Genomic DNA, 22,667 nt, shown 5'->3' on the forward strand with positions numbered 1-22,667 from the left:
GAGGAACCGTCTTACTGTTTCCCAGTAAGCTACATTATTTTACATTCCCACCAATGAGAATGTGCATTGTTAATATATTCCCAGGTGATACTGATGCACATTCATGTTTGAGAACCACTGGATTAAAATTATACTGAAAATTGAGGATACTGCCAATTTCCACAAATGTTCAGATGACGTATATATATATATGTGTGACAATCTTGTTGGGGGACCTTGTCCAACAGGTGAGCCGTCTCCTGATTTTGGGAGGGGCCAATGTGAACTACAGGACAGAAGTGTTAAATAATGCCCCAATCCTGTGCGTCCAGTCTCACCTTGGCCACGAGGAAGTTGTCACTCTGCTCCTGGAATTCGGTGCCTGCCTGAACGGAACGTCGGAGAACGGCATGACTGCCCTCTGTTACGCAGCAGCCGCCGGCCACATGAAGCTGGTGTGTCTGCTGACCAAGAAGGGAGCGAGGGTAAGAGGCAGCCTGCCTTTGAGGGAGGCTGGGGTAGGGAAATGGCTGCATCTCGTTGCTAGAGTTGTTATCTGCTGGCCCAGACTCTCTTGTCTCTCGAACCACAGCATACACAGAAAGGGCAGGGCTGCAGGGATCAGTCACTTTTGTAATGTGCCTGACTGGGGCAACCTTAGAGAGGTGTGTTTTGCTCATACACAGCTACTCTGCTTAACGTTGTCCAGGGGAAGCAGAGTTCCACGGAGACCCTGGCTCCTAGCCACATGAGGAGGGCCAGCCTTTAAAAACCCTGCAAGTATCGATCTAGAAAGCACTGAGATTGGTTAAGTGTTTGCTTTTTTTCCTCCTCTCTTCTTATCCCATTTTATGTCTTTTTAAAACAGTAAGATGAGTTCCATGGGTCTTTGAAGCCATGTGCCTGAGCTGCAGGAACTAGATTACCTGGAATCTTCATCTTTCTACTTGCCAGCTCTAGGGTGTTGGGCAAGTTATTGATCCTATGTGTCTCAGGCTTCTTATCTGTAAAATGGGCATAACAGCAGTCCCTACCACAGGGCCGTTGTATAAGCATTCAGTCATATATAAAATAAGCATGTATTGCTATATAAGTTACTCTAGAGCTGTCAGCTTTTTTCTTTTTTGACAGAGTCTGGCTCTGTCACTCAGTCTTGAGTGCAGTGGCACAGTCTCAGCTCACTGTAACCTCCACCTTCCAGGTTTAAGTGATTCTCCTGCCTCAGCCTCTGAGTAGCTGGGACTACAGGTGTGCACCACCATGCGTGGTTAATGTTTGTATTTTTAGTACAGACAGGGTTTCACCATGTTGGCCAGGCTGGTCTCAAACTCCTGACCTCATGTGATCTGCATGCCTTGGGCTCCCAAGCTGTTGGGATTATAAGCATGAGCCACTGCATCTGGCCAGGAATTGTCAGCTTTAATAGGGTAAATGAGAATGATATTGAGCTCACTGTAAACTCTAGGTTTACTAGGAGCAATTTTTTGGGAAATGTGCCTTTTGAATATCAGTAGACATAACCTGCTACTTATCTTTTATCTTTTAATTAGGATATTTAAAATTCACAAATATTAGGCTTATAACAGCTATGGGAGCTTTATTTTTCTCTCTCAAAAATCCAACATTTGGGACTTAAAAACTCCAGTTCATAGAGAAGGGAAATATGTGGCTAAGCCTTTGGGGTGGGTACATTACTGCTGCACATCACCGCACCTCCATTTCCGGACTCCGGCTGTGCTTTACATTGTATTCTGAGGCCAGCAGGCCTCCCCCATCACAGCTGAAAGCTCTGGAGTAGGAGGCTGAGTGCTGTGTCACCGGGCTCTGGCAAAGCCTGTAGTGAGGGTGCAGGGCGTCCCCAGAGCTGGTAGTCATGCAAGGCTAGGCCCTCGGCTCCTCTCCCAGCCCCCGTACTCTGGGGTTTAGACAGGACAAGAAGGGCTGCCTGCTGCCTTTGGGCCTTGAGGAGGAGGTGTGTGGCACTCACTTTTTCTGGCTAGCTGGCCTGCCCTGACTTTGTGGCCACCCCTCTTACTTGCCAGCATGCCTAGGCCACCGGCCTGCATGAGGCCTCCTTCCCAATAAGATGCCCCTCGGACCCCCTTCCTGCTCTTTCACACTCAGCTGTTTTTCCACATCCCTCCCTTTCTCTGGATCTCCTAGGTCAGTGACCACAGTGTGGCTCTACTCCCCCTAAATTATAGCTCGTCACAGCAGATTTAGAATGCACCACCTGGCAACCAAAGCTGGGAAGCACAGGGCCTTGTCCAAGGTTTTGGTCTGTGTCTCCATACATGCTCGCAAGAGAGTTAGGATCTTTGTGTAGTTTGCTGCAGGGACATAGGATAAGGAGGATGTTTTGCGACCCTGAGTCTTGCAAAGGGAATCTGAGGCCTGGAATGGTACATTCGTTACCGCCTGGAAGTTAATCCAGACTAAGGTTCCATGTACTCCAGAAAAACAAGTTTGAATGTGAACTCCACATATGCTTACAGGGAGTAGGGTTTGCACACAGTTAGGTGGTGCATCCATGTGCTCGTAGGCAAAGTGATGCTCAATCGTACCCTTCCCCTACTCCTGCCTCTAGGTGGACCACTTGGATAAGAAGGGCCAGTGCGCGCTTGTCCACAGTGCTCTACGGGGCCATGGTGACATTCTCCAGTACCTGCTGACCTGTGAGTGGTCGCCAGGTCCTCCCCAGCCAGGCGCCCTGAGGAAGAGCCACGCCCTGCAGCAGGCACTGACCGCAGCTGCCAGCATGGGTCACAGCTCGGTGAGTAGGGCAGGGGCTTTCCTCCTGGGAAGCTAGAAGCTGTAGCCCAGCAGGTCGATTGACACACTGAAGGGCTGAAAGAACGAGGATTCCAAGAACTAGCAGGTGGTGCTGACCACCTGCAGTAGAAGGTCTTTGATGGGCATCACATCCTTCCCGTGAGTGACAGTGCACAATCCCGTGCGCACGTGATGGGGACAGGCAGACTTATTCTGTGGGAGGCCTTTCGATGTCATTCACTCTCAGCTCTTCCTCACGTTTCTCCTCCTTCCCTGCTCTGCCCTCTAGCCCTGCTGTTTTACATTTTTTCCCCTTTGATTCATTCTTCTTTCCTTGTGTTCTTTTAACAATAATCACATAGAATCCTGATTCTAAAATCGTTCCTGAGTATTTGAAGGATTTTTAAAAATAGAGCTTTAATGCTTCGATAGCACGTAAGAATGCTTGTCATTTGCAGCTCCTCCACTGAATGAAAACTCCATGCAGCAGTTAAATAGAGCATTTATTTCTGACAGATGTTGGTATTCCTCAGTTTGAAGATTTAATTGTCACCTCCTGACCTGTGTGTCTTGGCTTTCTTTGTCTGTGAATATAATAATGTTTTACGTGCTCCCTCCTATGTATTTCTCACTCTCAATTATCTTGAGGCAATTAGAGGTGCCAGTATTTGGTAGGATTCTTTTTCCAAAATGACTTGAGTAAATTTCAGCGTGAAGCTGCCTGGCCAACTTGGGCATTCAAAACTCATGGGCGGACACTCACACAAGCATGAAATAGTGGCTGGCTAATTTCTGGCATTTAAAACATTAAAAGCACATAGATATATACACAGAGATACTGTCAAACACACATGAAAATGTAGATGTTTTCCATTTTTCAAGTGTGAAAAATCATCCTTGGGAGGACCATGAATGCCGTAGGAATGACCTTTGTCTCACTCATGCTAACCCCCTTATTTTAAAGCTGGTTGGGAGGAAATGCTGAGTGAAAACCACCTCAGCACAGCCAGTAGTGTGAAAAAAGCGGGGTTTGTTCACCATGAGACTTGAAGGGCTTATTAGTTTCCTAACTCTGTTATCACATATGGCCACAAAGCTGGTGGCTTAAAGCAGCGCACAATTACTCTGACAGCTCTGGAAGTCAGAAGTGTAAAACCACACTATCAGGAGGCCAAGCCTGCCTTCTGAAGGCTCTAGGGGAGAACCTGTCTCCTTGCTTTCTCTCGCTTCTTGAAGCCCCTTGTATTTTTTTTAGCTCGTGGCCCCTTCCTCCATCTCCAGAGCGCCCCACTTTCACCTTAGCCTCTGTCATCTCTTCTCCTCTGCCCTCTGACCTGGACTCCTCCTATCCCTTTAAAGAGGATGGTTGTGATTGATTAGATCAGGTGTGTATCAGACATAAACCTTGATAATGTGAGGTAATCACCCCATTTCAAGATTCATAATCACATCTGCAATTCCTCTTTGCCTTATAAGGTCGCATTCACAGGCTCTGGGGGTTGGGATGTAGACATCTTTGGGGGTCATCATACAGCCCTCCCCCCCCCCCCCGCAAGGAGTGCGGGCTAGGAGACCAGAAGGTGACGGTGTCATGTTCGCCCATTGCTCGCTGTTGTTGCTCAGGGTGAACGCCGGCTCGGGTCCAGGGCACAGAGGCTTCGTCTCCCTGCACACCAGCCTTCCTGCCTCCATACCTGTGACCTGACCTCTTTGACAGGGAGAGTCCCATAAGGGAAAAGAATAATGCTTCCAGTAGAAAATGTATTTGAACAATACTTTGTAAAAATTTTGATTGAAGAAGGCATATATCACCTTGTTTTCCTTTCTTGTGAAAAATTGATTCACTATCTTCTGGTGATTTATGCGGAAACTGCACTTCATGTGATCTGCCATGTCCTTTGTTGATTAGGCTGGCATATTTGGGTCATGTTAGAATTCATTAGAATTCTGAGTACCTAGTAATCCTGAACAATGTTGCTGAAATTCACTGAGATTTTTTAAAATTATTCTCCAACTGAAAGTGTGAATAGCATATGAATTATGCTTGAAAACAGTTTTCATTATATTTTTCTCTCGTGCAGCGTGAGATAATAATGGTTAAAAAACAACACACTCTCTCCTTTGATGCATGGGCTGTAATAAGCACCTCTTGCTATGAGAACTCATTAAATCACCTTGCCACTTCTGACAGGTGGTCCAGTGCTTGCTGGGGATGGAGAAGGAACATGAAGTAGAAGTCAATGGCACCGACACGTTGTGGGGAGAAACAGGTAATTAGATTGCTACTCCTTATAGTCTGGGGCAGTCTGCTTGATGTTTTAGCTGCATTTTGGCCTAATTGTCTTAAAAATGAATGATGTATGTAGTCTTATTTTTATTTTATCACAGGCATTTTAAGTTTAGAGCTTCTTGAACTTTCTAAATGAGTAGCAAAACTTCACTAGAAGCATAAGATTTTATTTTTTAAAGCAATTCTATTAACTGATTATTTTGAATTAGACTAACAGTTGCCAGGCATCTGATGAATGTCACGTGGAAGTCCTTAAGTAAGGTGATGTTTTCTGGTTTGCCAAATCTCACACCTCTAACCAATGTGATCTTCCTGTGACCTGTGCACGGTGAGCCAGGCATGAACTTCCATCCCCATTCTCACATGAATCAAAGGTGGCTCAGCGCAGAAGTCAGTGGCCTGCCCTGCCCTGTATAGAATGAGGGTAAAACTCAGCCTCGTGGGGTCTCCTTACCATACCGAATGCAAGCCATCAAGTCGTTTCCATTGGTCTTTAAAGTGAGAAGAAGCCTGGGATGAGCACATCCTGGTGAAGATTTGAGTTGGTTGCTTGTGAGACTAAATCAGTAATTCTGCTTTCCAGTTTTCCATGTGACTGGATTAGCGTTAGAAATCTAAGACTTTAAATTATGAGCTGTTTTTAAGTAGATGTCACCAAAAGTGTTTAATATGAATTTGCAGGTTATGTTTCTGTGTGTGTACCTGTATATATGATTTCCATTTCTCTTGCACAGATTTATTTCCAAATGCTCCTAAATTATTTCCTAACAAGCCAAATGGTGATGTGGCAAGCTTATTAGATAGCTCACCCTAGGGGAAAGCCGCAGAGCCTCACTTCCTGGCAGGAGTGCAAGCCTGCCCTTCAGAGCCTCACAGCTGTTTGTTCCATCTCCTTTGTGGGCCCAAAAGAGGAGCTGGGTGTGCTTCCAGGTGTAGACAAAGTACAGAATTCCGGAGTTGGATTATGTCTACGGATAAAAGTATGTGGATTGAAATACTGCATAATTACTTATGGAATCCTTCCCTTACCCTTTTAAATAGCGTAGGCTGCTCCATAATTTGGTGAAAGAAAAGTTTCCATGTGATGGAATTTGATAGTGGGCAGCAGCATTGCTGAGTGGATAAGAGCATGACTACTGACAGCCAGAAGGTCCAAATCCCTGTTCTTTCATTGTCTAGTGATAAGAGCTTCTTGGGACCCTTGTGCTTAGACATTCCGATTCACTAGGGGGAAAGCCCAAGGTTGGATTTTCTGAACAGGCATCCCAAATCATTTTAGGGGACTCCTAGCTCCCTGCAAAGCTGTCTGGAAAGGCTGACAGAGTGACACACAGTGAGTGGTACCCACGAAGATGATGGACATCAGGTTTAGCAGCCGTGACATCACATACTTAGCTCAGATGAGAATTTCTGACCTTTAATATTCAAGATGACTTTTTCATTTGGAAGAAAATTCCAGAGAACGGCTGACTTCTGAAGGCTTTTTGTGAGCTCTCTTCTCTCGATGACCAGTCCTGAATTGCATTATCCTCCCGCCTTGAGAATCTGCCTCTCAGCTGATAGCTAAAGAGACACATGAGAAACGACAGACTTCCCATCAGCCTTTATCTTCTTTTTTTAAACAATACTCATTTATTGGCTCACAGTTTATCTAGATTAGAATTCTTGGCACAGTTTGGCTGGATTCTCTACTTCAGTACCTTACCAGGCATCTAATTAGGTATTGGCTGTGGCTGTGTTCTCGTCAGAGACTCCACTGGGGAAAGACCCAATTCCAAACTCTCAGCTGTTGGCAGAATTCAACTCCTTGTGGTTGTCCCTCGGGTCTTAATGAAAAGGTAAACAGTAACTCAGCCCCTCCCTCCTTCCAAAGCCTCACGCATGACCTTCAGACCACTTGGCAACCTAGGAAGCAGTTCACACTCTTCCTCACCAGGCATTGGGGTGAATTTTATTGGGCAAGAGTGAGACACTTGTCAAAATTTAAACCAAGAAGAGGCAAGCTAAGTGCTGTTTTTCAGGCTTAGAGAGCCCAGTGGTTCTCTGTGGACTGCATGTCAACAAAATCAGCCTTGCTTTCTGTGCATTTTTCTGTCTGGTACCTTTCTCTTGTGGTCCTTCAAAGACAACCACTATTGTCTACTGCCCCAAGCCCTCCTACTTTCCAGATCTGCGTTTGTCAGAAAAATACCTTGAAATCTTGCAGGGGGTTTCAGCTGAGAGGACATTTGCAAATATGGGTCTTTACACAAATGTATACTGCATGCCCTAGAATGTGACATCCATGTTTGGGATTTGGCCACATGGGGTCTCTTACCAACCCTAAATGTGGGAGTGATGGCAGATGAGGCATCGTACAGAGAACCAAAGGTCTTGGTAAGGATCATGTGAGTGAATGGGTTAGCTCACAGTCCTCGTTCTTACCAGGAGAACCAGGACTCATCTGGTTCTCACCAGGAGAATCTTATCTGTCCCTAGCCACAGCACAAGGATAGGATCCCAAGAGTGATACCTATCTGGGATGTGGGAAGGTGGTAGAAAAACTGGAAGCTTGGTGAGGATAACACCATTCATTATTTCTTTTGAAACCTTAAGTATGTTACCCAAGTCTGTTCAGCATAGATTTAGCTGTGAACAGCTTGGCTTTAAAATGCTAGCTGATGAGGTGACAAGGCAGAGCTTCCTCCTCTGTTTTGACTCACCTGCTGCCTTTGAAAGGCCTGTGGTTTCCACCCCCGTTAGGAGGACAGCTGCCTGCCCATCTCTTCTCCACCATTGCCAGAGCCAGTGGCAGAGGCGCTAAATTCATGCACAGATTCCTCCTTCAGTTTTCTGCCAGGAAAGCCTTGCAATCCAGTGAATCTGTTCCACATGGCAGAAGCGTGGCTGTCGTGCCTGTTGCTGATTGGAAGCAGTGGGTTCTTGGTAAGGTAGAATGATGGCCACTAGCCAGGGAACAGCAGGCCCGTGGAGGTCCCCCTCACTCAGGCCATCGGTGTGGTGGCATCAGGCACAGGGGCAGCCCTCCACTCTCAGCCCTGCACACATCTCCCTGCTGGTGACCCTGAGTCAACAGATGCCATCACAGAAGTAGGTGGCTCCTATGTTAGGTTGAAGAAGACAAGAAAATGTACAATAGAATTTTATGACATTCATAAAAAATGGGAACAGTATTTAGTTTGGAGGTTTATTGCAGTAAACCCACAACCTTTAGAAAACTTGCAGGCTGTCTCTACTGGTTTTGGAGAGCAGAGGGCTTGACTTGTATTAAGTTTCTGTTTTCACCAGCATCTGGGACCATTTGCTTTTTGTGTGTCCAGTGTTTAGGGACCAGCCATTCAAAACTCAGCTCTGTAGTTCCAGTAGCCCTCGAGGTGTCCCTCTCCCCACCTGCATCCTCCCCACCCCAGAAACAAAGGTCTCCAATGGAGAATAAGAAGTAGTGTGACACATTCATCAGAAGAAAGCTCAGAGCAGATGATGAATGCCTGTACCTAACAGCACCACCCTGAGGCTGCCAAGGCCCTTGGCTTGGTGACATTCACAGACTCGGTCAGTGTCTGTTGTGTAGTTTCTGGGCAGCCTAAAACATGGTGAGAACCCACCAGATGCTTATGGCATCTGTTTCCGGCATTCCACAGCTGTGAGAAGTCCATGCTGCCTCCCACAAAGTTCTGGCTACACTGAGTTACTGTCTCCATGTCAGTATTTGCTGTGAATTTAGCTCAAGCCGAAATGACCAGAAATACTTAGCTGGTGACCTCATGCTGCTGTGGATTGGCAGAAGGACTGTGTCTTCAAGTCACAGGCCACTCTCAAGTATGTGAGCCTACTTATGGGCTTCTGGTTAGAACCTTGCACTGAAGAGAACAGAGGCCCTTCTACTCCAGCACTTGCCATGCGGGTGGATGGGCCAGCCTCACCCCTCTCCACTCCATTGGCTCACTCTGCAGTTTCCTTCGTAGGACTTATCATTGGTACATCTTATTTCATAGGCTTATTCTGTGTGGCTTCTTTGATAGAAGGCTGCTTCTCCCAAGTTTTTTGAGACAGGGTCTCACTCTGTCACCCATGTTGGAGTGCAGTGGCACAATCCTGGCTCACTGTAGCCTCTGCCTCTCCAGGCTCAGGGGATCCTGCCACCTTTTCCTCCCAAGTAGCTGGGACTACAGGCATTAGCCACCCCATCTGGCTAAACTTTGTATTTTTTGTAGAGATATAAAAAATGGGGATCCGCCATGTTGCCCAGGCTGGTCTCAAACTCCTGGGCTCAAGCAGTCCTCCTGACTCAGCCTCCCAAAGTGCTGAGATTACAGGCATGAGCCACCATACCCAGCCAGTCATAGGCTTTATGAGGGCAGAAATTTCCCTGTCTCTTGTGCTCACTTTCGTGTATGGCAACTGTCCGTTCTAGTGCTGCCCAATAGAACTTTCTGTAGTGATGGAAGTGGTGTCTGTTTTGTCCAGCATGGTAGCTGCTAGCCACATGTGGCTATTGAGTACTTGAAATGTGACGTGTGCAACTGAGGAACAACACTTTAAAATCTTACCTTAATTTATCTAAATTACATGCGATGGGTAGCCACCAAATTGGACAGCGCAGGTATAGCCCAGTGCTTGTTACATAGGTATTGACCAAGTGGACAAGTGGATTTAAAGGAAACAAGGCCATATCATTTTGAGGGAGGGAGATGCTCACTTGGAGAATAATTTGGGAGAAATACCTGTGGTTGGAGGGGGAGGAGTAAGGGACCTGTTCACTCATAACGACCCAGTATCCTAATTTCTTGGTGTTCTAGTGCAGACGATACTCTGCTGGACTCCAGGATGGCTCAGATCCTCTCGCCATGTCTTCGGTGCAGCACCTGTGCTGAGGGCACTGTGGGCCGCTGGATTGGATCTTTGGGAACACAGCTATTAGCAGCCAAGCTTGGTGTGGGCACAGCCCCATCTGTGCTCTCTTCAGCCTGGGTGTGCTGTGCCCTCATGCTGGGCTCTGACAGCCGTCCCGCCCTGCCGTAGTTACCCCTCGGAGGTCCTTCATGCATATAAGACTCCAGTGGCTCCCCAAGGCTGCTTTTCCCTAATTTCTGGAAGGGGATGCCCTATCAGAGTTAGTTAAAAGTCTGACCGAAATACTTTATGTGAAGTGTTACTTTATGTTAACTCCGTACCGTTTTAATTGTTGAATACTTTCCAGAAGAGTTAAGTCAGGTAAATAATTTTTATTTCCAAAGCTGCTATTTGCCCCTGCTCCTAAGATGGGGAGATCTTCTCCGCTGTGAATTGAATGGACTGCTTAGCTGCATCGCTGGCCTCCCTTTGTGTAGCCCATGGCAGCAGTTCCGCTCAGCATGTGTGCTCACTTTAGTTCACTGTTTGCTAATTCTGGATGGAATTTTGGACAGAACCTGGCTCCCTCTGGATCTTGAGTCTCAGGCAGCGCCCTGCAGCTGGGGTGGGTGTTTCCAGGCCCCTTGGGGGCATGGTTTTCGCACCTGTTTCCAAATTGGGCTGTGAAGCTGGGTCCTGTTGTATTTGAAACTTTGTTGATTTAAGTTTCCATGGGACTGCTTTCCTTTCCCCTTTTGTGGTTACTTTGGCCTCTGTTACATGGGCCCTCAGGGCATGGATGGTGGGCTTCCTGCCTCCAAGTCCGCCCCAGAACACAGGGAGCTAGATGCCTTATTACTTATGGTGTAAAAACTACCCATTCTTCATTTGAATTTACCTTAGGTGTTTTGGAGAGAAGAGGGGCTATTTGGTAAGAATTTAAAACAAATGTCAAAACTACTGGGTTGAGCATTGCAGTCACATATACAGTCATGCCCCACATAATGATATTTCTGTCAGCTATGGACTGCATGTGGGAAGCTGTTCCTATACAGTACTGTGTCTTTACCTTTTCTATGTTGCTGTGTTTAGTCACACAGGTTCCACCATGTTACAGCTGCCTACAGTATCCAGTACAGTAACAGGGGATACAGGTTAGCAGTTTAGGAGCAAGAGGCTGTCCCATGTAACCTAGACGTGTGTAGGCTACACCATCGAGGTTCTTGTAAGTCCCCATGTTACACATAGGGTGGTTAGCACAATGATAGAATCACCTAATGATGCATTTCTCAGGGTGCATCCCTGTCATTGATGATGCGTGGCCTTTCTCAGGAAGTATCCTCATTTGGTGAGGCATGCAGATCTCAGGACAGAATTTCAGGTGAGAAATTGGAAGGAAAGAGTTTTCCCACGTCTTGTTGGGGCATGTGGAGGGTATGCGTTACATGGAACACAAATGGAGTATCCTGTAGAGAAAACTGTGACTTGCTGTTGTACACTGAAGATACTGGATTTTTCAGAGGTCCTGAGCATCTCACCACTAATGGTTTTGGAAAATCTTTATCAAGGCATTCCTTCCTCTGCAAGCGTTTGTTCTAAGAAGGTTCAGTAAGGTGAGTGGGCATGGAAATCCAGGCTGCTGTCAGTTGAAATTGTCCACACCATAACAGCATGATGGGGAGTAAGCCAGTACCCTCCAGGGTGCGTGGGAGGGACAGCCTAGGATCCTGAAAAGAGCGAGATGGGGTGGGGGTGACCCTGTGCCCTGTTAGGGGAGGGACAAAGTGGGGTTACCAACATGGAAGGGGTAACCCAGGGCTCTGGATCGGAGGAGGATGGGCACAAAGGGGGGTCCCCCAAACAGTGGAGGCAGATGGGGGATCAAAACTGAGAGGGCTGGGTTTGTCCACACCCTGGCCTCCTGGTTTTGCCCCTGATGTGGGTGGGTTCCAGAGACCACTCCTCTCTGCAGAGAGCAAGAGGGGTCAGGTCAGCGTGTCCCCACCCTGTAAGGCAGGCTTAGTGGCCAGAAGTGAGCAGGTAGAAAACCCAGGAATTGGCCCCTTGACTACCTTCATCAAGCTGTTCTTGCTGTACAGAGTCCATTTTTCTAGTGAGTGATTCCTGAATAGTTAATAAAAAACAAAACACTTCTGCCTTCAACAGAAAAAACATATTCATTCATATTTTGGGAAAGACTGCACTCCCACAGAAAAATCATCCTTGTTTCTTTCAAATTCTTGAAATGATACTTGGATTATTTCTGTGTTCTTGAGGCCAGATGTGAGATTGTGTCAAATGCTTTTGTGGAAATGCCCCCTTTTACACTGAGGCCTCATGTGGTGCTGGCACATAACCAAGTCCTCAGCACAAATTTAGCCTTTACCGAGAGGAGAGAGAACGTTAGCCTGCTTTAGTTCATTTGGTATGTAACCCAGCCTTCCAAACGTGAACATTCTCAGCACACTGTAGAAATGACAGCTGTCCAAAGGTGTCCTCTTCTCATGGATTCTTAGAAGAACAGTCTGTATGAAAGATGGCTTATGTTGTTTATGTTTTAGGAAATTAGTTTTAAATTTAGGTTACATTAGTTATAGCTCACACATTATTCCTCAAAGGATTTGAAGAGGCTTATGTGAAAGGATGCCAATAAGAACTTTAAAACACTGAGTCAGGAATAGGACATGAGGAACTGCACAAGCATTCGTGCCATGACATACTAAATTGAGCTACTACTGTGGCCGTGGAATGCCATGTGGCCAGAATTAGAGGGGAACACAATCCTTGTAGACTATTTTTATTGCCCATGGGAGAAATCGCAGCAGTTCCTTAGGAAAAGAAAAGCACTTGCTGGTACTTTTGTTCTGAACAACACTCATAGAAAGCTGATGCCCTGTTTTTAAAGGCGACCTCCTGGAGGCAGCAGTGTAGGAGCTAAGAACTCAGGCTTAGCCACACTCCTACTAGCTGTGGGACCTTAAGCAAATTGTTTGATTTCTCTGGGGCTTTTCTCATCTGTAACAGAGAACTAAAGAGTAGTCCTTCCTCATAGAGGTTGATTGTGTTCAACGAACTTATGAATATGAGGGGCCAAGAGCATCGTGTAGGAAGCCTTGACAATGGCATGGCATGTTATTTAAGGCTGATAGCATCTTCCTATTTTGATCAAGAGCATGACTTCAGGTCCATTCAGTTGCTGGGGTTAAATTTCTGACTCTGATGCTTATTCCCTTTGTGATTTGGGGCAGATGATGTAACCCCTGCGACTCAGTTACCTCAACTCAGTGACATGGACATCATAATGACATCTGGTTCAAAAGGTTCGTAAGATTAAATGAGAATCCACCCAGGGTATTTTGCACAGTTCTCAGCAGTTGATACGTGTTCATTAAATGCTATGTATTCTCAGGGTTGTGATAAATTAATATTATAATATGTTAATGTATGCTATACGTTTGTCAGTTGAGTATTTAAATGGATATATAAGTGATCAAATCTTCAATTACTTTGCAATTACTTTGGAAGATGGAATCATAATTGAGGGGTGGAAAAGAATTTTGGTCACACATGTGAAGTCGTGTTCACAGGTGCAGTTACACATTTTATTTTTTAAAAGAACTTGGCAATTTGAGGTTCCTGTTTAATCTTTAATCCACACACTGACTGACAGTGTTTTTACAGTAGAATTTGTAACATGGTCAGGAGTGTTCTGGTTCCCCAGACTTGGGTTCTGCCCTGTATTCACCTCCCATAGGTAGCTCAGTGGAAATGGGGTCATGTCTGTCGGCAGAGGGGGCCGGTTTCTCCATGATGCTTGGCTGCCGCCTGTTGCCTTATAACACGGAATCCCCGTGCTTGGCCCCAGCCAGGCTTTCTCTGCAGGCCGCATCGTGGCGGTTGGGAGATAGCCCTCCTGGAAGAGTTTTGCCAAATGGGAAACAGTAAGGAACATGTTGGAAATCGCAACTTACTAAATTCGTGCATGGGATAGTTCTGAGAGATGAGTCCTTAGGCAATTTGATCATTGTGCGAGCATCCTTGAGTGTACTTACACAAGCCAGGATGGCACAGCCTGTTGCTCCCAGGCTCCAAGCCTGTACAGCATACTGCTATACTGAATACTGTAGGCAGCTATAATGCAGAGGTAAGTACTTGTGTATCTGAACATGCCTCAACACAGAGAAGGCAGAAAAATATCGTATTACCATCTTGTGAGACCACTGTGCTGTTGTATACACAGTCCGTCGCTGACTGAAACATCGTCACACAGCGCATGACTGTACCTGGGCAGTGCTGACTTCCCGTTTGTGAGGTCACTGAGCAGCAGGGCCCTGGCCTGCAGAAGTTTCATTTGAGGCTGACAGTGTTGGTGGCTTGTCCCAGACCCCAGGACCAGGGGCGTTCGTCTCCCAGTGCAAGTACAGTTTTCTGAAAGAGCATCTTGATTACGTTTCATTTTATCCTTTACATTGTTGAGGATTAGGTTAGATAACTACCTGGTCTTTGTAGCAGTGAAGAATTTAGAGCTCTTGGAAAGTATGTTCTTCTGTCTAATGGAAGCCCTCCCCTCCCTTAGAGACAAGAGGAAATGCCTAACAAAGAACAAAGCAAGGCTATGAAATTTGGCTTCTATTAGCTTAATTCTATTTCTAGAAGGTAGGGGGAGGCACAATGCCTGGCTTTTTGGGAAGGGATTGCTGCTTTCAGCCAGAGGACTTGGGGGCCGGCTTCCCCAAAGCCCTCCGTGTGACAATCAAGCTCCCAGTGGCAGCAAAGCAAGCCTGCCTCCATGTAGCCACTTAGAGTCAGTTACAAAGGCGGGTGGGGAGTAATTCCTAGAGTTAAAAAATCATAAAATCCCTCATTACATTTTATCATTGAGATAAAGTAGCTGAGAAATGTGCAGTGTTTCAGGCACACTCTTTCCTAGTGGTCTCTGCCTTTACAGTTGAGCAGGGTGTGGCCATCGGGCCTGCAGCTGAGGGTCAGGCATCACTGCTTTCATCGCTTCTCACGGTTCTCACGTTGGCTACAATTAGATGACATTTATGAGAACCCTGCTGCTTTCCATTAATGATGACACTTTCATTTTTTTCATTTTCCACTCATTTTTATAAAATATGGGAGAGGCTGGGATAATAAGTAAATTGCATACATGAACACAAGTATGCAAGCAGAGCCCAGCCACCCTGCCCTGCTCGCAGCACCCTCTCAGCCAGCATGAAGTGGGTTCCGCAGTTGCAAGCTGTTCTCCGGAGGCACTCAGCTCCAGCTTGGAGAATGGTTTTCATACATCCGTGGGTAATGTATGAAAAGGTCATAGTCTGCCCAGCAGGGAGCTGCCTCTGTGTGCACTGACCCTGCCGCCCTTCTCTCCAAGCCCCCAGGTTGGGTCCAAAAGCAAATGTAGGTGGGAATGTGGACCCATTGTTGTGAACTGAAAGCCAAGCCATCCTGAGCCTGGGTAGCACACCCCGTGAATTTGAGTGACAGATCTGTTATAAAATTTTATGAATGGCCCTGTTTGTGGAATGACTGTGTCCCTGGCAAGTTGACAGTCAAGTTTTTTGCAAATCAAATCTTTTCCTGGAGAATTTTAATATGTGAAAGATTCCTGCAAACCATCCATTTTATGGTGCTCTATCTCACTGCTATTTCCAATACATTCAGATTGTTATCAGTCAGGTTGTTCTTAAGATGAACGTCTGCCATTTACAAACCTGCGTGCATTCTCAAGACAGGACAGTGTTGCTGAGGTAAAATTATTCAGACCATCAGAGAATATGTACTTTCATGGGAATCTAATTTACAAATGCCATCTTGTTAAGGATTTTGCAACTAGAAGAAATTGTGTCCAATTTGAGTCCTAAAAAGTGCCATCTGTTTGTGTTGATTTTAGAGCTCCCATTTCATACTGTCTTTTTTTCTCCTTCATCTTTGTATTTGATTGCCAGAAGGCAAGATACTGCCCATTGCAAGGCATCCTCTTCTCCTGCCCTCTCCCCTGCTCTCTTCTCCTTCTGGTCAGGCAGATTGCATTAACCCTCACTGGAGCCTGCCCGGCGGCACTGGAGGTCTGTCTGCCTTTGCAGCAGAATAGCTGGAATTCCTGAGCATAGTTTAGCCATGGTTCTGTTTGCTTAAGTGTGTGGCTGGCTATTATTCAGGCTCTCCTGTTTCCGTATATGGCATCTGTAAGTCCCAGTGGCTGCTGAAACTTGAGATAATCCTAAACCTCAGGAGTTTGCAGTGATGGCCCCAGAATATTCAATCTGCATAGAAAAAGGAAAACACAGATCTAGTCGTCTGTCTGCATCCTTTGTAAACAAGAGCCTCGTCAGGAATTTGTGTGTAGAAGGTGATCGTTTTTAAGCCTGAGCAAAGTCTACCTGTGCTTACAGGTCTTTAGTTGCATCAAGAGGAAGTCACCAAATGCATAGCAAGGGTCGTGAAGGAAAGGAGGAGGACAGGGTCCAATCCAGCTGCCATGCCCGGGGTGGCGTGCTTGCCCCTTGTCAGTTGCTTCTACTCGTGGCTTCCCTGACGCCTCTGTGAAACCCAAGTCCCTATTTTTAGTGCAGGACTGCCATTTCAGATGTGCTGCTGTTGCAAAAATTCAGTAGCAGCTGCAAAAGAAATCCTGATTTAAAGGCCCTGCTTATAATGGAGATGAAATGTGTTTACGAAATAAAAGAACACAATGCTGTGGTGGATCAGCTGCTTCAGATCTCATCAAGTGCAAGAGTCGTATGTCTATTCCTTTGCATGGAGTCCTGCATTTACCTGGGCCCTGCCTCTGCCTGGAGCCCATGTGTCTTTGTTTTGATTCATTCCTTCTGGTCAGTTACAACTGGGGAGAGGAGGAAGAGGAGTTGTTCCTTGCCTGGAGGAAAATTGCCTAGCAGCAGCAGATCTAGGTAGTGGCTTAATACCCACACCTTCTAGCACAAGAATCACACGTTTTCAGGGTCATGATCAGATCAAGCCAGATAATGTATATGTAGGGGAGGAAGAAATCACTTTATCCCTACCCTAAACAGTTCTTGGAACAGACTGCAGCAATGAAAGACAGATGAACACAAGGAAAACAAACAAGTTGAATAGCAGGTATATCTCTAGTATTCATGGTAGATACCCAGAGAAATGAGTCAGTGTCCAAGAGGTGGCTTAGATTTTAAGCTTAAAGCCATCAGCCCTGAAACAAAGATAAATGGTGTGGGGAAGACCAGTTATGGGGAGGTACCCAAGAAAAGCAGTTACCAAGGGTAAGGTTTGTGAGCCAGATTCTCCATTGATAGAAGTCTCTAGTGATGTACTTGTCCTTCTCTTCTTGGTATAGAAAGGAAGACACCCTTCCAAATGGAGATTTTCCTTTATAGACAGAAATTTGTCTTACAAGAGAATAATTTCTGCTCTGTTCTTGGAATATCTCCTGTGTCTGCAGTCTCTCAAAATAATCAGCTCAAGATCTTTATGCAAAAAGGCATATTTGGGGTGGCGTATTCTGGTGTCTTAAAATAGAAAAGTACCCGAGCCTTATGTTAGTAGGAATCATTAGCGTTATCATGATAGGAAGAGACTACAGCTGGGATTCCCGAGACAGCAGGGACCAGACCTGGTTTGTGTAGATTCTCAGAGTACAGATGGGATTACCTTGGACCCTGGTTTCCAAACTTTTTATGTATGAAACGCCCCCCAACCCACCTCTGTCTCGGTGTGTTGGTATGTAAAACTGAGATAAATACCATTAACAGAATGGTAAATAAATAAATGGTAAATACCATTCTGTTAATGGTATTTATCTCAGTTTTACATACCGATGTGTTGTAACCGAGTATGCGAAATCACCACTGAGACAAAGACTAGGCTAAATTACAGGGTCTTTATTGCTGGCGGCCACGGAGGACTCGAGTCTCTCTAACTCATGGCCCTGAAAGGAGGATGTCAAGACCTTTTATGCCCGTAAACCACCTCCTAGGCGGGGGTGGGGGCGAGGGGCTTTGGACATTCTGAGTGCCAGGGGACTTTGGACATTCCGATTGTTACTGAAGTGGTTCACAGAAGTCAAGATAGCGTTAGTTTACACATTGTCTGGGTAGGGTGGAAATTACAGACCATAGTTACTTAATACAAGTCTTAAAATGGCACAGGGGCCAAAATGGTGTTGGTTTGGACTGCTTGCCTGTCACATTTGGGTTACAGAGAGCAGTTTCAATGGAAAGCCAAGGTATGGTCGAGGTATGCAGTTTATGGGGCATTTACCATGTCACAGCACACTGAGATTAAGTTTAAATGTCTCCTCAGTAAGGGCAATGGGCCTGTTTGCATAACACAGATATGAATGGTACCTGCAGTCCAGATCAGCTGTAGTATCCCTGCCCTTCGATGTTTTGTTCTGTTGCGCTGTCTTGAGAGAATCCACTTTCATCCAGATCAGTGATGCAGATGGCAATTGTTGTTAAGAACAGCTCTTCCTGTAGCTGAGAAATTATCTGACTAGAAAGATGACAGGAAAAACACTGTTATCAAGACTGCCCAGTGATAAGTTACTTTGGGCACCCACGGTAACACGCTGGTCCCCAAGGTATTAGAATTTAGTAATAGCGGCCAGGCACGGTGGCACACACCTATAATCCCAGGATTTTGGGAGGCTGAGGTGGGTGGATCACCTGAGGTCAGGAGTTCCAGACCAGCCTGGCCAACATAGTGAAACCCTGTCTCGAATAAAAATGTGAAAATTAGGCCGGGCTTGGTGGCTCACTCCTATAATCCCAGCACTTTGGGAGGCCGAGGCAGGTGGTTCACCTGAGGTCAGGAGTTCGAGACCAGCCTGGCCAACGTGGTGAAAGCCCGTCTCTACCAAAAATACAAAAATTAGCTGGGCATGGTCACACGTGCTTATAATTCCAGCTACTCGGAAGGCTAAGGCAGGAGAATTGCTTGAACCTGGGAGGCAGAAGTTGCAGTGAGCCAAGATCATGCCACTGCACTCCAGCCTGGGTGATAGAGCAAAATTTAGTCTCCAAAATGTGTGTGTGTGTGTGTCTGTCTATAAATAAAATTAGCTGGGCATGGTGGCTCGTGCCTGTAATCCCAGCTACTCAGGAGGCTGAGGCAGGAGAATCGCTTGAACCCGGGAGGTGGACATTGCAGTGAACCAAGATTGCACCACTACATTCCAGCCCGGGCGACAGAGAGATCCTGTTTCAAAAAAAAAAAAAAGTCAGTAACAGCAAATGTGGTGGTGGCGGAGGGTATTGAGTTTATTACAAAATTTTAAATAAGATAAATTTTAAAAGTGAAATTAGAACTAAGTATTTGTGGAAGTTTGGCCTCTTCATTACTCTGGTCAGGCTCAACTCCTTAGCTTTCTGCATGGGGAAACTGAGGCTCGCAGACCTTGAGGATTTGCCAAGGTCACATGTAGCAACTAGGACAAGAACATGTCTTCAGTTGTGTTGTCCTGTGTTACCTTCTGGACCTCGGGACTCCAGAGCTGAGCAGTCCCTCACCTTCTGAGACCTGGGCTTAGATGTTCAGCAGGCAAGCCAGGTCCTGCCCTTGCTAATCGGAAGCCCACAGGTGACCCTCTCCAGAGATGACTGTTGCAGCACTCTGCTTTTGAACTATGCATGAACAAAGTCTTCCATATGTTTTCTTTGGGGTTTGGTTTCTTTGAATCCTTGTTAAGTTTGTGAGACAGACTTAGTCACGTTTAGCTGCATGGTGTTTATTTGTTAGATGTGTAGTGTTCTGCTGATTGACTGTGCCACTTTCTCGAAGCCTGCTGCTGCTGCTGATGATGATGATGATGATTATGGTTGTTTGGGTTACTTGCAGCCTGGGGTGCTGTGAGCATTTTTGCACATGTTTCTGGTGTACCCTGAGAGTGCCTGCAGGGTGCATCTCTGCAGGTGGGTTGCTGGGTGTGGGGATACACCTGTCTTCAACTTACTCGTCGCGTCAGCCTGTTTTCCAGAGCAGCCGCCGTGCGCCCTTCCACTAGCAGGGTGTGAACTTTCCTGTTGTTCCGCATCCATTTCTTGTTACTAACGAGGCTAGGCGCTTTGCATAGGCTCCCTGGCGTGTGGACCACACCTTTTGAAGGCCTGTTCCTGCGTTGCCCATTTTCAGTCTGAAAGGTCTGTCTGCCTGACTTGTAAGAACACTACCCTATTCTGGAACCTGGAAATGTATAGTTCGAGGCTGTATTTAGAAACAGAGTCATCCCAGGCACGTACTGGGAATAGAGCCAGGGTGCCACACTCTCCCTCCCTCCAGAGGAGCAGCCATCCTTGCCACTCAGCCCCTTCCTGGCCGCTGGTCCCGCTGAAGAGCTGATCTTCCTGACCTGGGGTTGTTTCTGCCACTTCCTCCGTCCTCCTCTCTAGACAGTGATTCCCATGATGAGCAGAAGCAAGTCTTCGAACTACACCCCCTGTTTATCACCCCCAAATTAAGAATCTGACAGTGGGAGGCCCAGGCTGATGGGAGGGTGTTGTGAGTACCCTGCCTTGTTGTCCTCTCTCCCTGCATGCCATTTTCTTTCATCCTTAGCTGATTTCCCACAGCACCGCCACGACAATGGGCCAGCGTGTTCACTCAGGCCCTCTACAGTGGGATCTGCTTTTTTCTTTCTTGACTTCCTTACTTACTTATTAATTAATTAATTCATTCATTCATTCACACACCCCTGCTGGCAGGAATTCTTTCTTGTCTTTCTTAACCCTGAATCTTGACGTATTAGAGATTCTTTAATAAGGGAGGAATGACGTGCACTCTAGACGGCCTCAGTGATTATTCTTCTTGAATGAAATTTTGTGATTGTAGGGTAAGAGGCCATACTGGACAATAACACCAACCTTTGTTTGTGTTGCACTGTATTCTGGTTATCTCTTCTTGTGAAAAACAAAAACAAAACTTAACTACTTCTGAATCTACAGTTTGGTCTGGGCATTGTGGGGATGGCTCATTTCTGCTCACATGGCTTTACCAGGGCAGCTTGACCTAGGTAAAGCATGACCTAGGTAAAGGGGATCCCCTTCCAGGGTAGCACATGCATGTGGCTTGACGGCTGGTGCTGGCTATCTGCTGGGAGCCCATCTGGAACTGGCAGCCTTGCCCAGGCCTCAGTTCTTCTCTCTGGGGGTCTTGCCACAGGACTGCTTAGGCTTCCTCTCAACATGGCATCTGGGCTCCAAGAAAGAGTGCTCAAGGAAGTGCAAGAAGCCTATCTCTTAGGACTTGGGCCTTGACACTTGCAAAGAATTGGTTCTGCTGTGTTCTGTTGGTCAAAGCTGTCACAGAGCCCTTGCAGGTTCCGTGGGGGAGGACACATAGACCCCCACCTCCTACTGGGAGAGAGAACTGTCAAAGAATTTCTGGCCATCTGTGCTCCACCACACACTAACAGATGTGACTTTCCTTTAGCCCTGACTGCTGCCGCAGGAAGAGGGAAGCTGGAGATCTGTGAGCTGCTGCTGGGGCATGGAGCTGCTGTGTCACGGACAAACAGGAGAGGAGTCCCACCTTTGTTTTGTGCAGCACGTCAGGGGCATTGGCAGGTACCCAGGGGGCCCCTGAATGCTTCAGAAGCTATGAGTGGGGATGGAATTTACTACTGCCCAGCTCCCATGAGACCACATGCAGCTTCCCTGAGCCTGCCTGTTCCCCATCCTTGGCTTCTGCCGTGCCATCGGGACTGCTTGATAGAGGCACACATTTGACAGGATAACACCGTCAGCCACACAGGCTGGGGAGCAAGGCTGCTCGAAGCTGAGCTATCCAGGTCAGAGACATAGGCACTGGAGGAAGTGGAGTGGGTAGACTCACCATGATAACAGGAGGCTTGCACTAACATATGTGTTGTTGCTGCTGTTGTTTTGTGATGCATTTGTCCAACATACTTGGAAGAAGAGCAGTTCTGTTGTGCTCTTTGGAAAAGGAAATGTTTCCCTGTGGTCCTGCACTGATCCAGGCTGGTTTGTTTTCCGTTGTTGTGGTTCATTCGAGAGGGCAGGGAATCCTTGTTTCTTCATTTCATAAACAATGACCGCATACCTGCCCCACGCCTAGCACCAGGTTACACATACACTATGAACACAAAGGATATTATGAATATTACAAAGAAGAAATTTCTAGACCAAAGTTTTGGTCATGGAGTTGTGTCTCTGCCCATGCCTGCTACCTCCCTTGGTAGGAGCTATGAGTACTTCCTGCCAGGATTCTTCTCTCCATTCCATTCCTAAGAGCTTGGTTTGTACCATCTGTTCCCTGTCACCCTCACTGCTTCAGCCTGATGCTCTGGCTAATACTCTCCTTGCCCCACTGTTTCCTAAGCCACGGGGAAGTTTGGAAAGCATTCCTTAGCAGATAAAGAGCAAGAAGGCAGTGGGAATGTGTCACCTCCTGTTGCCGTGGCAATGTAACAAGTGATGCACTGGGGAAAACTTGCGCTAAGCTATGGCTGAAGCAGTTCCCACTGGGATGGGGTTTATGGGAGACCCCTGTCTGGTTTTCTAGTTTTTATTTCCCCAGCCTTATGACCATGCACAGTTGAAAGGCATATTTCTAAGGCTGAAAATCTCCTGCAGGGAGCTTTGCTAAAAGTTGCTTTCCCTGAAAGGCATTCCGTCCACCAATGCTGCATCCTAGGAAAGTCTGTGGCTTGGGTGCGTGGTGGGCGAGCTTCTTTCTGTGCCCTCCTCCTGCCCAGCACTCCACTGTAGGTACTTAGTTGTCTTCAGTGCCTGTGGGGGACCCCATGACCACTGCTCAGCCCCCTGAGTTATGC

At 46.6% G+C, this 22,667-nt stretch overlaps 1 protein-coding gene across 12 annotated transcripts in view; it reads left to right on the plus strand.

The window, feature by feature from the left end:
• Positions 1–22,667, plus strand: part of TANC1 (tetratricopeptide repeat, ankyrin repeat and coiled-coil containing 1) — a 267,662-nt gene that overhangs the window by 230,119 nt on the left and 14,876 nt on the right. For 9 of the 12 annotated variants that reach the window (XM_032286476.1, XM_032286480.1, XM_032286479.1 and 6 more), the window contains 5 exons: positions 228–464; positions 2,567–2,752; positions 4,943–5,021; positions 13,123–13,194; positions 21,305–21,438. In XM_032286476.1, coding sequence (XP_032142367.1) covers positions 228–464; positions 2,567–2,752; positions 4,943–5,021; positions 13,123–13,194; positions 21,305–21,438 — 708 coding nt within the window. The remainder of the gene's footprint in view (positions 1–227; positions 465–2,566; positions 2,753–4,942; positions 5,022–13,122; positions 13,195–21,304; positions 21,439–22,667) is intronic. The other 3 variants (XM_032286481.1, XM_032286482.1, XM_032286483.1) reach the window with 1 other exon arrangement.

The sequence above is a fragment of the Sapajus apella genome, unplaced genomic scaffold, assembly GCF_009761245.1.
Source record: "Sapajus apella isolate SASKATOON/1434 unplaced genomic scaffold, GSC_monkey_1.0 scaffold18, whole genome shotgun sequence".
Classification (NCBI taxonomy): domain Eukaryota; kingdom Metazoa; phylum Chordata; class Mammalia; order Primates; family Cebidae; genus Sapajus; species Sapajus apella.